The sequence below is a fragment of the Ahaetulla prasina genome, chromosome 1, assembly GCF_028640845.1.
Source record: "Ahaetulla prasina isolate Xishuangbanna chromosome 1, ASM2864084v1, whole genome shotgun sequence".
Classification (NCBI taxonomy): Eukaryota; Metazoa; Chordata; class Lepidosauria; order Squamata; family Colubridae; genus Ahaetulla; species Ahaetulla prasina.
The window spans coordinates 34,082,718-34,099,430 of NC_080539.1; the positions used below are offsets into that span (position 1 = coordinate 34,082,718).

At 38.6% G+C, this 16,713-nt stretch overlaps 1 protein-coding gene across 1 annotated transcript in view; it reads right to left on the minus strand.

Annotated features, from left to right (window-relative positions):
• The window catches only part of KIF13B (kinesin family member 13B), a 161,062-nt gene that overhangs the window by 103,573 nt on the left and 40,776 nt on the right, over window positions 1-16,713 (minus strand). The window contains exons 3-6 of the mRNA XM_058164468.1: window positions 9,256-9,268; window positions 7,583-7,643; window positions 6,339-6,431; window positions 345-525 (exon numbers count right to left, since the gene is read on the minus strand). Of these exons, the coding sequence (XP_058020451.1) occupies window positions 345-525; window positions 6,339-6,431; window positions 7,583-7,643; window positions 9,256-9,268 (348 nt within the window). The remainder of the gene's footprint in view (window positions 1-344; window positions 526-6,338; window positions 6,432-7,582; window positions 7,644-9,255; window positions 9,269-16,713) is intronic.

Here is a 16,713-nt window from a genome sequence, read left to right on the forward strand (position 1 = left end):
ATCCTTCTGAGGTGGGTAAAATGAGGACCCAGATTGTTGGGGGCAATATGCTGACTCTGTAAACCGCTTAGAGAGGACTGTAAAGTGGTATATAAGTCTAAGTGCTATTGCTATTGCTTTCCAAGCCTATATAGGGAGGCTTAGAACAAAATATAGCTCTTTCTGCATGCAAATCATGTTTAATTACTGAGAGAAGGCTCATACCCAGAAACAAAAATTACTGGTTTTGTTCTGGAGGAATGCATGTTGACCTTGTGAGGAATGCAGAAGAACGAGACTTCCACTCCCATCAAATGATTACTGGGTTGCCTGCAATCTCGGTGTTCCCAAAAAACCTTCCTTACCCCTTTGGGTCCAGGAGATCTCTGACTTTCTCATTATAAATCTCCATGTAGGATACTTCCACCTTAAAACTCTGCTCTTCGCTCTCCTCTTGCTGGGCTCTTTCAAAGAGACTGCTACAGAGCCGAGGTATTAAGCCAGGTTCATCAGCCGTGCCCATCATTGTGTAGGATTTTCCAGATCCTGCATAAAAGAGAAAGAAAACATTTTTTTTAAGAAATTAAAAATGGCGGGAAAGCCCATGAAGTCTCTCTGAGGACCTTTAGAAATAAATCTACAAGAAAATTTAGGTAACTCTTCCATTTTTTTTTTTTTTTTTTTGTTCAAAAAGTTTTTATTGGTCAAAAAAGGTTTATACAAATACATGTCAGGTATGGTAAATTTTCATTTTTCTTATACAAGATAAGAATTTTACTCAAATTTTTTAACACATACAACAGCCATATGGCAAACAGGTGACACGAAGTAGTTAAGTTTACAAATCTTACATACGCAATAAAGAAGGGTCAAGAATAAACAGAATATCGTACAAAAGAGAATAAGGAAAACCAACACAATACCAAATATCTTTATCACTTCCTAGTTTTGGATCTCAGAACTCTGGGTTCAGCCTGACCCACCTCCAGGGCCGCAACAGCGGCAGCCGCCTCCGCCCCATGGTCTATAACCTCCCCTTCTTCAATTCCTGGGTCATCTGATTCCAGGAGGGCTTTGTGTTCCTCCACGTAGGCCGTAGCCTCCGCAATTGTACTAATTTTTTCGTAATGCCCTCCCGGAAAATCATCAATCCCTCTGGCATCAGCCATCTGAAGCCTACTCCTTCTGGTACAATTTGCTTGACAAAAAGTAATATTTCTTTCTCATTTCACGTACCTGTCTGGGAATCTGCCTCAGAATGGCTATCTCCCTGCCCCTATAAGTCAGTGCCCCACTCCTATGTTTTCTAAAAATTTCATCTCTCGTCTCTCTTCTCACAAATTTGACATGAACCTCTCTGGGAACTGCATGCGTGCGTGCATATTGTGAATTAACTCTATAAACTCGATCCACATCCCAATTCATGAAATCAACACCTCTCCCAAGAAATTCTCCCAACAATTTAGTCACAACATCTCTCAAATCTTCTTGGTCCACTTCTTCCAAATTTTGAAACCTAAGGAAATAAGACATTTTATCCATCTGTAGTCCAAGCACAGCATTGCCTGTCATCTCCTCTCTTTTCTGCACTGCCCGCATCTCACCTGCAGACCTTCCACTTTCTGCTTATTTTCTGCTGAGACTTGTTGAGTATCCTTTAAATCCTTTTGGATAGTCACAATTTCTGCTCTTATTTCCATTTGGCCTCTTTGCAAATCATCCAGTTTCTTGTCCATATTGGATAACTTTTCCAGAATTCTCTCCATCTCTCCAGCAGTTGGTCTCTGACCTTTGCCATTTAAAAAAAAAATTTTCAAAATCCTCAGGCAAGCACAGTATCCTTGTAATTTCCTCCGGATCCACCAGGGGGCACTCACAGGAGCAACGAGTCCAGAGTACAGTTAGTCAACCAGGAAGCCGAAGGGAAGTGATGTCATCAAAATTCTCATAGTGAAGGCGGAAGCTGGGCGCCACCACTGTTCCCCAGAGGGAGGGGCCTCAAACCCTCCCTCCTAAATTTCTCCATCACCTCTTCTCTCCAGAGCTCCACAAAACCAGTAATCTTCTTATTTTAAGTTCTCCTCTCTCCAGAATGACTCGTGCTCCTTCCAGCCGCAGGGGAGAAAAACCCCCCCGCACTCCGGAGCACTCCACTCGCGTTTACCGATATCCCCTTCCCTTCTCCATTCCTCAATTCTTCTCCGTTCCCTGTTCACCACCAGGCTGCTGCAGTTATAAATCCAAAGCCCCGGTGTCACCGGGCACAGCGGCCCAGGCGACGACCAAAGTAATGGCCGTGGCCCGTGGCCTCCGAACCCCGCCGAGCCTAGGACGCGCCAGCATCGGTCCCCCCAGTCCTGTATGTCGGCTGGGAGACCCCTGGCGAGCCGTCCGTGCGGCAGGTGTCCTTTTCGGAACACCTGGCCCCTGGGGGCCTCGGCGGCGGCCGGATTCGAGCGCTGGGGGCAAGAGAAGCCTCCAGACGACCCGTTGCCCCTGGACACCGGAAGTCGTCTCCGTAACTCTTCCATTATTAGTGATGAAAAGATGAAGCAAAATTATTATTCTGAATTCAAGGGAAAGAGTTCGTTTACAAATGCACTACAGGCAGACATTTCATGCCTTACAGAGTGTAAATAAAAATGGCTATGATTCTATAAACCTGCTATAAACCAAGTCTAATTGAATTTATGGACTGGGCTGGATAAATAAATTACTATAACGATCTTGTTTTCTCTGATCACATGGAAAAAAAATTTGTAAATATACAAAACTGGTTTGTCAAATTGCATAGGTGAGTTGGAGCACTGTAACTGTCTCCTCGTGCTGTTAGGTCAAGGTCAGTCATACCACTGTCAGGAGATGCTTATCTGCTTAATGTGGAAAAGAATCAAGCGGTAGATAAATAAGGGTTATATCTGGTTGCATCCCTACATAACCAATATTATCCCGGATCTCCAGCTCTTTTGTTTGCTATATAAGTTAAACAAAATATATCAAGGAAAGTCAAGAATAGGAAACTGCTGTCCTCAATCCATGGCTACCATAAATATTCTCTTGCTATTTATTATTCTGTGCCTATAGGAGCCAGTATCTTCAGTGGTTAATGGGAAAGCAAAAATACAAGCTGTTTCCCCCCATTACCTCCCCCTTCTCCCCCTTCTCCTCCCCCCTCTCATTCTTCTATTTCTCTTAACCTTACTGTTTTTCATATTACCTTTATTAAGCTGCAGCCCTTAGGAGTACAGTCAAAATTAATATTTTTGTTTTAAAATGTCAATAAAACATCTGGCTCCTAATTATAAGCTCCCATAGTTGGTTTCATTCATTTAGCATTTTAAGGAGGAGTGAACAACATTTCTGCAGCTGGTCTCGGAAAGTGGTTGTGGTTGTGGGGTAATAACATATAAATAGGTAAGATCAAATTTTCAGTTTTCTTCTGGTAGGTGGGGTTAAGCAGCAAAACTGATGCCTGGAGCCTTGTAGAGACTCAGAGAAATACTTTCCTCTTTAACTAGCCCCTCAATTTGATCCAGAAAGATTTGGATTTTATTAATGAGAATTCTATTTTAGTTCTTAAAATCCTTCCCAAACTCTTAACATTTTGGTCTTGCTAATTTTTGGCATATACTAAGGGCTATGAGAAAAAATCTTTAGGGGTCTATAGGTTGGCTATCTTTGCTTTCAATTATGGCAAATAGGCAGAATGTTGTGGGATAGCTTTAAGAAATATAACTACTTTGTTCTTCAATGTGTTTAAAAAGCTAAATTCTGAATCAATTTATCTAAAGCAAAGGTGGGGAATGATAACCCCTTTATGATTTGTGGTCTTAACTCCCAGAATTCTGGGAGTTGAAGTCCACAAGTCATAAAAAAGCCATTGTTCCCCACCTCTGATCTAAAGGATAGTCTATTCCCCATATAATAATAATAATAACAACAGCAGCAGCAGCAACAAAAGAGTTGGAAGGGACCTTGGAGGTCTTCTAGTCCAACCCCCTGCTTAGGCAGGAAACCCTACACCACTTCAGACAAATGGTTATCCAACATCTTCTTAAAAATTTCCAGTGTTGGAGCATTCACAACTTCTGCAGGCAAGTTGTTCCACTGATTAATTGTTCTAACTGTCAGGAAATTTCTCCTTAGTTCTAAGTTGCTTCTCTCCTTGATTAGTTTCCACCCATTGCTTCTTGTCCTACCCTCAGGTGCTTTGGAGAATAGTTTGACTCCCTCTTCTTTGTGGCAACCCCTGAGATATTGGAACACAGCTATCATGTCTCCCCTAGTCCTTCTTTTCATTAAACTAGACATACCCAGTTCCTGCAACCATTCTTCATATGTTTTAGCCTCCAGTCCCCTAATCATCTTTGTTGCTCTTCTCTGCACTCTTTCTAGAGTCTCAACATCTTTTTTACATCATGGTGACCAAAACTGAATGCAATATTCCAAGTGTGGCCTTACCAAGGCATTATAAAATGGTATTAACATTTCACATGATCTTGATTTATGCAGCCCATATAATCTGCATATGCAGATTATATGCAGCCCATATAATCTGTTTATGCAGCCCATATAATCTGCTTGTTTTGACTGTTAACTGCTCTGTGGTTGACTCAAGTTTTGTAGCTGAATATGCTGGACTAGGACTTTTTACCTGGAATTCCCAAACTCCCTCCTTTCACCCCAACCCAATCATTCTAATATTAAGCCACTATATGTGAATTGTGCAGCTACAAAACTCAGTTAAATAAATAAATTGGTATTTTTTTAATTGGCTTTTGGTATTGTATACTTTCCTCTAATGAAAGCCAATTTAGTGTAATGCTTAAAGGGAGCAGACTAGAAATGGGGAATCTGAGTTCTAGTCCTCCCATAGCATAAAACTGTCAGGTGCAAGTAGCCAGGGAACCAGGGTAGAGTTTAAAAGTACTACAAGTTTATATTATACTACCTATGTGCAAGAATCTGAACAATCAAGGCAAATTGGCACCAGATAAGAGTCAATGCACTTCAAGGATGTGTGCTAGATATAGGTCTCTTATTGGGGCATAGCGATTCCAATGCCATGATGCGTTTGACCCCACCCTTAGGCTCAACCTAGTCATCGCCTACAAAAAATAGCTGAGTGATTTTGAGTGCTAGGAAGAAGAAGAGAAGAGAAGAGAAGAGAAGAGAAGAGAAGAGAACAGAAGAGAACAGAACAGAACAGAAGAGAACAGAAGAGAACAGAACAGAACAGAACAGAACATAATTTTTTATTGGCTAAGTGTGATTGGACACACAAGGAATTTGTCTTGGTGCATATGTTCTCAATGTAGATAAAAGAAAAGATACGTTCATCAAGAATCATAAGGTACAACACTTAACGATAGTCATACGGTACAAATAAGCAATCAGGAAACAATCAATAAATATAAATCATAAGGATACAAGCAACAAAGTTAAAGTCATGCACTCATAAGTGGAAGGAGATGGAACGATGAGAAGATTAATACTAGTGCAGACTTAGTAAATAGTTTGACAGTGTATTTGTTTAGCAGAGTGATGGCATTCGGGAAACAACTGCTCTTGTGTCTAGTTGTTTTGGTGTGCAGTGTTCTAGGGCGTTGGTTTGAGGGTAGGAATTGAAATAGTTTATGTCCAGGATGTGAGGGATCTGTAAATATTTTCACAGCTCTCTTTTTGACTCGTGCAGTATACAAGTCCTCAATGGAAGGCAGGTTGGTAGCAATTGTTTTTTCTGCAGTTCTAATTATCCTCTGAAGTCTGTGTCTGTCTTGTTGGGTTGAAGAACCAAACCAGACAGTTATAGAAGTGCAGATGACAGACTCAATAATTCCTCTATAGAACTGTATCAGCAGCTCCTTGTAGTTTGAGCTTTCTGAGTTGGTGCAGAAAGATCATTCTTTGTTGTGCTTTTTTGGCTACTTCCAAAATAGTTGTCAAGAAAAAACTACCAAGAATCAGGGTTGATTCAAGGAGCCACTGCAACAGTTTTATCTATCGATATTACACCAGGTCTCTTTTTCTGTTTTTCTTTTATTGCAGTTTAGATGTGCATTATATTACTTAAGGTTATCAAAAAAAATTTTAAAAAATGGGCTATATTGACAGCCTGAAATGAAGGCAATGTGAATATAAGCCATTCAAGACAGATAAGGGAGGAAATAGGATAATCATTCTATTGTAGTGAAAAACACATAAGAAATCAAAACCAGCATTTGAAATTGAGGGAAGTATGAATAATTAAATTATGACTTATTTCTTTTACCATGATGTGTTGTTTGATACTGTTCCTAATTTGTTCAAAACTAACACATTTCCTCTTGTCCTTCAATGTCCACCTTGCTAATGCTTACCGGTCTGTCCATAGGCAAAAATGCACGCATTGTAACCTTCAAAGGCATTCTGGAGAATGTTCTCACCAAGGCACTTGAAAACAACATCTTGACCTAAAATTAGAACAAAAAGATTCAAATTATGGGGGGTGGGGAGGAAGAATAAAAAAAATACCTTTGTTAAAATGCTCAAAAGCTTCAAACACTTCTAATGTGTGAAAACATTTAATGCTTTTCATGTGCATCCAAAATCAATGGAGCCACCCACAATGGAAAGCACAGAGCAGATACTCATCTTAACTAGACCAAGGTATCCAGTAACTTCCTTTGGAGTTGCTCTGTGTTTAACCAGCACCGGATGAATCATATTGAAACATATCTTATGAAAAAAAGAAACCTCTGACCTCAAAAAAACCAGAGCCATTATTTTTTTTGCTATTTGAATTCAAGGCAAACCTATCCCGCCCCCCCCCTTGCCCCCGCAAGAACCTTATGTATAGAGGTTACTCAGTTTTATATTCACAACCATTTTGTGCAATTCATTTGGGTAATAAATTGATGACCTCCATTAATTAAACAGGAATCTGAACCCATCCTATCTCTGCTTTTGAGACTATGGTTAATTGATTCAATCTCAGGCCAAAGGATTAGGCGAAAATGAGACTGAATAATTTGGAATTCAGAATGTTATGGGAATCCAGATCAGGATGTTAAATCATAATGTATATATTTTTTTAGGCATAAGATATTACGAACATGCAACAACTGTGCTTTGTTAACTTGAATTTAGAGTTTAACATGCTATCTAAATCTAACAATAACATCTGATCCCAATCTGTCCTTTGTAAGGTCCAGGATGTGGATATATAAAGACTACATCTTCTTCTTCTGGTTTTTTTTTTTATTGTTCCTGCCTTTTGTTCTCCTTTGTATGATAATAATACAAAAAATGTTTTGTTCTCTTTTGTATGATAATAATGCAAAAGTAACTTGGTGTCTTCTAACTGCTGTGCTTTATAATAGAGGGAAATCACAACTGACAGCTCTTCAGAAATAGGCTTGAGAATCTTTTGGGAAAGGGAGGGAGAAATGATGCTGGTCCTAAAAATTATTTATTTTTTTCTTCTAGAAATGTGTTGGCAATGAGGAAGCTCTCTTAAGTTCTGGAGACGACCTTTACATCTCCTAACTCCTAACTTGACAAATGATTGCTAAAGCCATGCCAATTTTCCTCCCACCAGAGTTGTTCATCGTTACAATGATACCTGCATATTTTTCTTTATTAGTTTCATCCATAGACCAGAAGCAGTGATCATAGGCAAACACCTGCAGAGATATAAACAAGAAATGCATTATAAATATATATGTTTATATTTATGGCACAGTGGTTAGAATGCAGTACTTCAGGCTACTTCTTCTGACTGCCGGCTGCCTGCAATTTGGCAGATCGAATCTCACCAGGCTCAAGGCTGACTCAGTCTTCCATCTTTCTGAGATGGATTAAATGATCCAGATTTGGGGTCAATATGCTGACTCTGTAAACCACTTAAAGAGAGGGCTGTAAAAGCATTGTGAAGCGGTATATAAGTCTATTGCTATTCTTCAATTGCAGAATATAAATAAACTACTGGGAAATAACAATTGCAATCTGAGTCTTTGCAAGGATGAGGAAATGACTCTAAAACCAAAATACAAAAAAAAACAAAAAAAAAACACAATCTAGCACTCTTTTACCAATAACCCAGGGGTGAAATCTAAAAATTTTCCCTACCAGTTCTGTGGGCGTGGCTTAATTGGTGGGCGTGGCTTGATGGTCAGATGGCTTGGTGGGCATGGCCAATAACAATAAATAATAAAAATAATAAACAAAGTATAAAAAAACAATAAGAGGTACCAAAAACCAACTTTCACACTTTACACACACACAACACAACTGACTCACAATGTAAAAGCAGCTGAACTTCACACTTCACATAGCCACAAAAAGCTCAAAAACCAACTTTCACACTTTACACACACACAACACAACACAACTGACTCACACACAATGTAAAAGCAGCTGCACTTCACACTTCACACAGCCACAAAAAGCTTAAAAACCAACTTTCACACTTTACACACACACAACTAACACACACACACACACAATATGCCACATACAGCTTTCTGAGATTTTGTGTGTTTGTGTAGTTAGAATGAAACACTACAGAAACACACCAAATCTCAGAAAGCTGCACAAATATTTTATTTTATTATTGTATTTTATTTTAGTGTGGACTTCAAATCCCAGAGTTCCTCAGCCAGCCAGTTGATCACCGAGGAAATAGATTAGCTGAGCGATTGATTCTGTCTGGCTGAAACTGAAACTGCTTTTGGGCTGGAAAGAGAGCCATGCGTTCATCAGTAATCAGGTAAGTGCCTTAGAATCTCTACTCTTACTTGTAGAAAACATATTTTCTACAAGTAAGAGTACAAGTAAGGTTCTGCTGTTTTTTACTTTTAAAGGCCTGTTTCGGCTGAAGAAAAACCAGCTTTTAAAAGTAAAAAAAAACAACCTCTGCTGATGGTGCGGCTCAGCAGAGGCAGGGGGGGCGGGGCCAGGGATTTTTGCTACCGGTCCTCCGAACCAGCAGCCGCCATCGCTACCGGATTGCGCGATCCCGCCCGATCCGAGAGCATTTCAACCCTGCAATAACGCTCAATCCTCAGTATGTACTACTGTTTTCTGACTTGTTCTTCTGACTCATGACTCGGCTGCCAATGTAATATGTGGCTTGTTTTAAAGAGAGAGAAAAAGAAGGAAAAGCTGTTTCAAATGTTTTCCCTTTCCTTTTACAATAGTACTGAATACACCTGGAAAGAAAGTAGAAAATATTTTGGCAAAGAACTGAACACGATTCACCACCCAATGCTGCACAGTATTATAAAAATCTTTTACCTTTGGTTGGCTCCTTCAGTTCCGTGAGGAAACACAACAGGACATAGTAGGAGAAGAGAGGGGAAAGAAAAAAACAACTGATTAACATGTACATATTAGAATAGAATAGAATAGAATAGAATTTTTTATTGGCCAAGTGTGATTGGACACATAAGGAATTTGTTTTGGTGCATATGCTCTCAGTGTACATAAAAGAAAAGATACGTTCATCAAGGTACAACATTTACAACACAATTTTAAGTTCAAAGGAAATAGCAACTTTAAAATACATTAATCAACACTAGCTCAAGAAAACCCACATATGCATTGAGTTTTGGAGAACTGTGAAAAGAAACCTGACTGGCTTTGAATACAAGAACTTTCTTTGGAAGTGATACAAGCATAACAAGGTCAACAAACAAATACGTTTTGAAAAAAGGAATCCAAAATTTCCCACAAGATTAACACAGTGCTCTTATAATTATCATTATATCTTAAACAGTAACAGTTAAGTGTTTTCTCCAGTTTAATACCCTTCAGATAGGTTGGAACTTAACTCCAACAATTCTGCTATATCTACAAAGGATGTTAAATGTCATCTGCTTTCTGCTCATGGAGGCAACTACATTCTCGTAAGCTCTCCCTTACACCTCAAATTTGAGAGGCAGCTACTCTAACATATTTTAGATACCCACTGAAGACTCCATTCTTCACTCATGCCTTTCTGGTATGTATTTTCAAAGAATAATTCTCCATTTTCTATGATAATAGGAATAAAGCTTTATTATTCAATATTGTTTTAAAAACTACATTTTTACTTCTGCTTACAGCTGCAAGAAGGGGCATATCAATATATTGCATTAAATAAATAATAATAACTCCCAGCTACTGCTAGCCATATGCCCAACATATTTAGTGGATGAAGATAGGAGAAAACTGCATTCATAGATTGAATGAGATAGCCTCTTTGGGTGATTTAAAATTGTGGTTTATAAGTATAATATTGGTAAAATGAATGCTTCAGAGTTTACACTGGGCTTTAGTTTAAGGAGGGTGAATCACATGCCACATCATGGTTTGAGGTAACAAAACTGATCCGTGGAAAGTTCTGATTTCATATACTCCTCTTAAGCGGGGGAATAAACTGAAAGCTCCACATGACATGAAGTTTGCTAAGGTTAATCCTAACAATCAACGATGTGCAAACTAGATGATAATGCTAGTTATATTTATATGAATCTGGCATCATAGATTGTCATTGCTCCAACATTTATCCCCCCGCCTTTTGATATGATTGCTGGCCAGCCTTCTCTTTGACACAACTCATAGAAATTCAAATGCAGTACTCAGTTTATATTGGCTGTAGAAACTGAGAAATGTGAACAGGCAAGTCAGAGAAACTAGCAATGGAATGAACTACCTAGTGTAAGAGACTGCCTCTTATATTTTACTCTTCCCTCATCCCACTATGAGGAGGAACAGGAGGAAACCAGATTCTCCTTTTCTGATCATTTTTGTTTCAGTAGAAAAGAGACATTTGCCTCCTGTGATATTACTGGGTGATACTAGTCCTGTCTCATCATCTAAAGCAGGGGTGTCCAAAGCTGGCAACTTTAAGACTTGTGGACTTCAACTCCCAGAATTCCTCAGCCAGCATAGATGGCTGGAGAATTCTGGGAGCTGAAGTCCACAAGTCTTAAAGTTGCCAACTTTGGACACCCCTGATCTAAAGTTATCCTTAACCACTCCTGATCCTTTCATATTGTCCATCACATTAAGCACCTTTCTCCTCCACAAAAGGCAATCAGCTTTCTATGCTTATTGAGCATTACTACTTGGAATAGTCTTCCCAGCCCTAATTCATGTAAGAAATTTTTTTTGTACTTGGACAAACATGGGATACTATAACCATGCCCAGACATCTTTTATGTAGATGGAAAAAGCTGTCTGAGAAAGAATTTTCCATTAGTTTACAGGATGGCTTAACTAAGACACATGGCTAAATTTTACACCTCCAAATCAATATATATGACTAAACTGTACAGAAGTCACTCAAAAGCCCAGTGATGTGGTCTGCCAACAGCCTGTGGAGCTGGCAACGGAGTCAGACAGCGATGAGGCTGAGGAAGAACAGGGGCCAGTCCTGGAGGCTGGGAATGCCCGGATGAGGGCGCTGCATTGGAGGCAGAGGTGGGGCCAGGGTCATTGGGGAGTGAGGTGCGGATTCCAGAGCCTCCAGAGGCTGACAGTTGTGAGGCAGAGGAACAGGAGGAGCCTGTTCCGAATGCATGCATGAGAAGAGCTGCCAGAAGGAAAGAGCAGCTCAAGCAAAGAGAATGACTCAGGAGTAGGGCCAAGAGATGATTGGCCCCTCCCATAAGGCTTAAAAAGACCAGCAACAGCGTTTGGGCTCTTTGCCGGTAAACAACGTTGATAGCTTTGTCTTGTTGCTTTTGCGTTGTATTGGTGTCTTCTGAAATTTTGCCAAGAAAGGCTTTTGGCAGTTTGCCTAATTGGACCAAGGTTGGTGATAGGACTGAGGAATTGTGTTGGGAGGAATTTGCTTTAATTTAGTTGGGCTGCGCTGAGAATGAATGAATTCTCAGCTGCTCTAATAAAGTTTGTTTGTTTTTACATTGACTGAGTTTCCTACTACCTACTTGGGCCTGGGTCACAACATCCAGGCTCTAAAACTATTGAGACATGTTTTCAAGTGTCTGTACAATTATACACCGAGTTCCTTCAATTTAGTTGTTCATAGTCATCTAATAGGATACTATAAACAAATTCCAATTTCTTTATCAGATCTTTGCCAAAAGATTTATAGCAGAGTTCCTTTTTGCCATTCTATCAACAGCACAGCAAAGTATCTGCTTAAAGCTCTACCCAACTGAATTAGCCCTATCAAAATGGAAGTAAAATAGAAGAGTGAAATGAGCCTGGCAGTGTTTATAAAACCTGGACCTAGAAGTGGAAAAATGTCGGATGACTGTTTTCAATTAATGGATTGAATGAGGTTTTCTGATATGATCTAGCCACATATAGTGTAGAGCTTGAAGTTGGTGCACAAATTGATCCACTGAACATTATGTTTATTTCATGAATGCAATGAAAGAATAAATTTCAGTAATTATATCTAAGTTGTTTAAAAAAGTGCACAAAGCCATAATGACATTTAGACCCACCTACATTCCAAAAAAAGATTGATGTTATTACTTTGGTCTTACATTGGTGATGCCCCTCCCTGGATTACAAACAGCAGTAAAATATAACTCCAGTAAAAATATTATTTCTTGTACAAGGTTATTTTAAATAGGGGGTTATACTTTATACATAAGCAGTTCAAAAGGCTACAGTCAACTAACCATTGTGTTCTTTCTACATCAATGAGAACACAGTTTTAATTTAAGTTTATTTTTAGAACAAGAAACAAAAGGCTTCAACTGAAAGGACAATTCTCACCCAGCTAAGAGAAATAGTGGATACAGCCCTGTAATACCAACCATAACATGGGCATAAGTGCATGTAAGTTCACATTTTTTCATACATGTTTTTTTAAAAAAGAACATACTAAATAAAATATCTATAAAAGCAAATTTAGGTAAATATTCTGGGATTTATTTCCTCAGGCAACCCATTCTTATCTTCAAAATGCTCTGTAGAATTTAAAATTACAAAATTCAAATGGTACAGCAAGTTATACTCAAATAATTTTGCATCAAAAAACCGAACAGATTTCCTCAAGTGTGCCACGAAGCCTTAAAATCACAGACTGAGCCTAAATTTAATGCACGATAGAAAACACAATGAAATTTACAGCCCCAAACAGTGCATTCTTGCCATAAACAAAGCCCCAAATCACAAAGAATTGAACAGCAGCAGTGTTTCAGGGCTTCCAGATAAAAAGAAAAAAGAAAAGCACCACTCATATACAGACATCAAAGCCAGCCAATATATGGCTCTTCCTTTAATGGCAACAGCTGGCAAAAGAGATCCCTCCTTCTTGGGAATTAGTTTCATATGAATTAGAATGGAGAAATATATATTTGTGGGACATCAAGATTATAACTTTTTCTGCTTCTGTTGACCTTATCCCTTCCCCTCCCATGTGTGTGTCTGTGTCCGTGTCCTGCTAAGAGACTAAAATGTAAAATATTTTACATTCTGATATATAACAATATTAATCTTAAATAATAAAATGGAGTATTTCTGTTTTTAAAAACGCCCTTGGAGACTTCAGAATAACTTGTTTTTATTTGATGTTCATTCATTTCTTCTGTCTAAAAATATGTAAACTTAATTTTTTGCTTCTCATTCTATTATAGAAAAACATTGCTTAGTTAATCTTGGGCAGTTATAAGAAACCAATATACTTGGCTTCTTAAAAATGCTTTAAAAACCACAACAGATTGCAGTGGCAATAACAATCTTTGAGCCAGTATGGGCAAATGTCTGAGCTGAATAAAAACAAAGGATCAAACAGAAGGGAGAAGCAGTCGAAATTATAACTAACACCCATTCTTTCTCATTTATTCATTAGCTCTCCATCAGAATTTTCAATATTTTTAGCTGTCCAATTAAATCCTTAGATTCGGTAAGGTTTCTTATTCTATTATATTAGTAGACTCCCATCTGGCCAATATCTCTTGGCTGGGGCAATTCAGGTCATTTGATTTGAATCCCCAAGAAACAGGGACCCAGCAGAAACTATTTGAAAGTATTTATTAGCTTTGTCAGTGATAAAACTGGACTTTGTCTGACTTGGATAGTAAATATTGAAGAATCTGCAAAAAGTATTCACCTAATGAAATAGACCAGACAGGAAACAAGACCAAATGAACTGATTCTACTTTATTATAAGTTACATTAACAGAATCTTGCAACTTGAAAGTACTTCCCCTTCTCCCCAGCCTGTGGGTCTCTTTTATAGTCCTCAAATTAGGGAGAGTCTCTTTTGAGCCTCTTGCCCCACCCACATTTCTGCGGCAGGGTGCTTTTTTCTGACGGTCACCTTGGTTGAGTCTCATTGCCTTGTCTCCCAAAGTCATTCCGTCCTATTGGGAAGCTGATATTGCAATTTCTTTAGGAATGACAGAGCTATTGAGAAATCCAGGATGATACGAGGGGCTGATTTCCCTTACTCCCTATTATGACTAAGATAACCATCCCAGTTACAGCTAAGACAATTGTCCTAGCCATGACTGGCAGCAATTTGATCTAGTCCCATATTCAAATGCCTATTCTTGTGTGTTAACATTGGAACTGATTCCTTGGCTTTTAAAAGATGATAAACATAATCATGTTAATAAGTTCTACTTAGCACTGTATGTGTGTAGGATTTTATTTAGTGCTGAAAATCTTTAATATACTGTAGGTTTTATTTAATTTATCTAGATGTAATCAGTCCTGGATGCCCTAAGTGTCTTCTTGGGCAGATAGATAATATATGAGAAGCCAGGAATCAAGAAAAGGAAATTTATCATCAGACAAGCACTTTCTAATATTCTTCTGCTCCGGTGGTAAGGAAGATGATATAGGGATCAAGGGATCACACAAAAATGACATGAGAGAAAGTTCCTTTCTCACAAGTACATTGGGGTGGAAATAGAAATCCAATATATAATCTAATTTTTGATCCCAGCATTTTTGAAATCGCCTAATTCCCTTCCATACATTTGCAAGATTTCATTCTGGGTGGGGAAGAATGGGATTATCTTCTTAAATATATCGAATGCAGAAAATTAGAAAAATAACTTGGCCTAATTAACATTTTTCCACCTCAGATGTGTCTATAGTATATTATAAAAATTGTGGATATTGCATTTTTCCATGTCATCTCTGCAATGCAGCCCAACCTTCCCTATTTCTGTCATTCTGTGTTAATCAGCTTTTCACTGGTGAGAGGAAAAAGAACTGTGGGAGATGAGCTAATTTAGCACACACACACACACACACACACACAAGTCAAGCAACAATTTTCCTATGTGTGACAGAAACTGCTAATGAAATCTTTTCATGCAGTTATACTCCTGATTCCTCCTGCTAAATTTCTGGAGTTATGTTGCCATTTTTGTTTTCATTTCCAAAGATGGGTTATTTCAGAAAATGCCAGAAATCTACATACATGAGACTTATTTTTTTTAATGATACAAAATGCTGCAAGATTTGTCAGAGAGGGATAGATTGAAATAGGGAATGGGAAAAGGAAACAAGTCCAGATTTTAGTGACAGATGGGCACGAAATCCAGGGAACAATCAAATGGAAGCTCAGTACTCAGCAGCACTTTGAGAAGTGGCTACAGTATGTCCCAGGGAAAGAAGACAGCAAAGCATGAAAAGTATTTGGGTCTCTAAGGGTGTAAGTATTTCCATTTTCTTTTTTTTTTACAATTTTTGAAGAAGTCAACATTTTTACTTAACATACATCCCATCCATCCATCTGTTCTTCAAAAGCTTCTCTTACTATTTTTATTCTTTGAATGGGTTTGCAACATATGGTATATTATTCTCCTACCCACCAAGAATAATTTTATTTATGAAGAACTGGTAGGTGTGAATGACTCTTGTCCTCTCAAATATATGGAAAGGCAGATAAAAATACTAATTTTATTCTATTCCTTTTTCTTAATGCTGGATTTTTATGTCTTACCTTCACTCGTTCTTTCTTTCTCTCCTCCCAAGACTTTCTCTTTTGCTCTATTCAAATGTTGTCACTTATTTTTTATATTACATCTCATTTCAACTGCAAAACTATGCAATACACTGAAAGCCTATCTCACTTTAATCTGGGTTCCTGGACCACTGAGTAAGTCTATTCCCCTTGTTTCTTCCCCTTTGCCAAACAATCGTAATGCAATGAGATTCTTACAATCAACAAAGTGAAACTGAATCACTGTCTCCTTGGATATATCCAAGTGTTCAGATATATCTATTTCTGATATAGTTTTACTATTAAAAGAGGGAGGAACTTTTCTCTATCCCTTTTCTCCATAGAAAGCATAGTTTTATGCACTCCTATTATTCTGTAGAGATTCTCAGTCACCCACGTCATGGTTGTCCCAAATGTGTTTTTTCAGGAGGCAACTGGACTTTCTTCTTTTTTCTTTGAAGATGTTTCACTTCTCATCCAAGAAGCTTCTTCAGCGCTGATAGAATAGTGGGGAATGAAATGATGTATATTCCTTGCAGACAGCTGGTCATTTGCATCCTTTTAGAGCAGGGGTGTCAAACTCGGTTTCACTGAGGGTCACATCAGGGTTGTGTGTGACCTCCAGGGGCTGGGGTGGGTGTGGCCAGCTCAATGTCACTCATGTCAGGGGCGCCTGTAGTGGCCCGAGTGCTCTGCCAGTGAAACAGGCGCCTGAGCTCAGTTTTCACTGGCAGAGGGTTGCAGGAGGCCATAGCAGCTGAAAACAGAGCTTGGGATCCCGTTTTTATTTATTTATTTTATTTATTTATTTATTTATTAATCAAACTTAT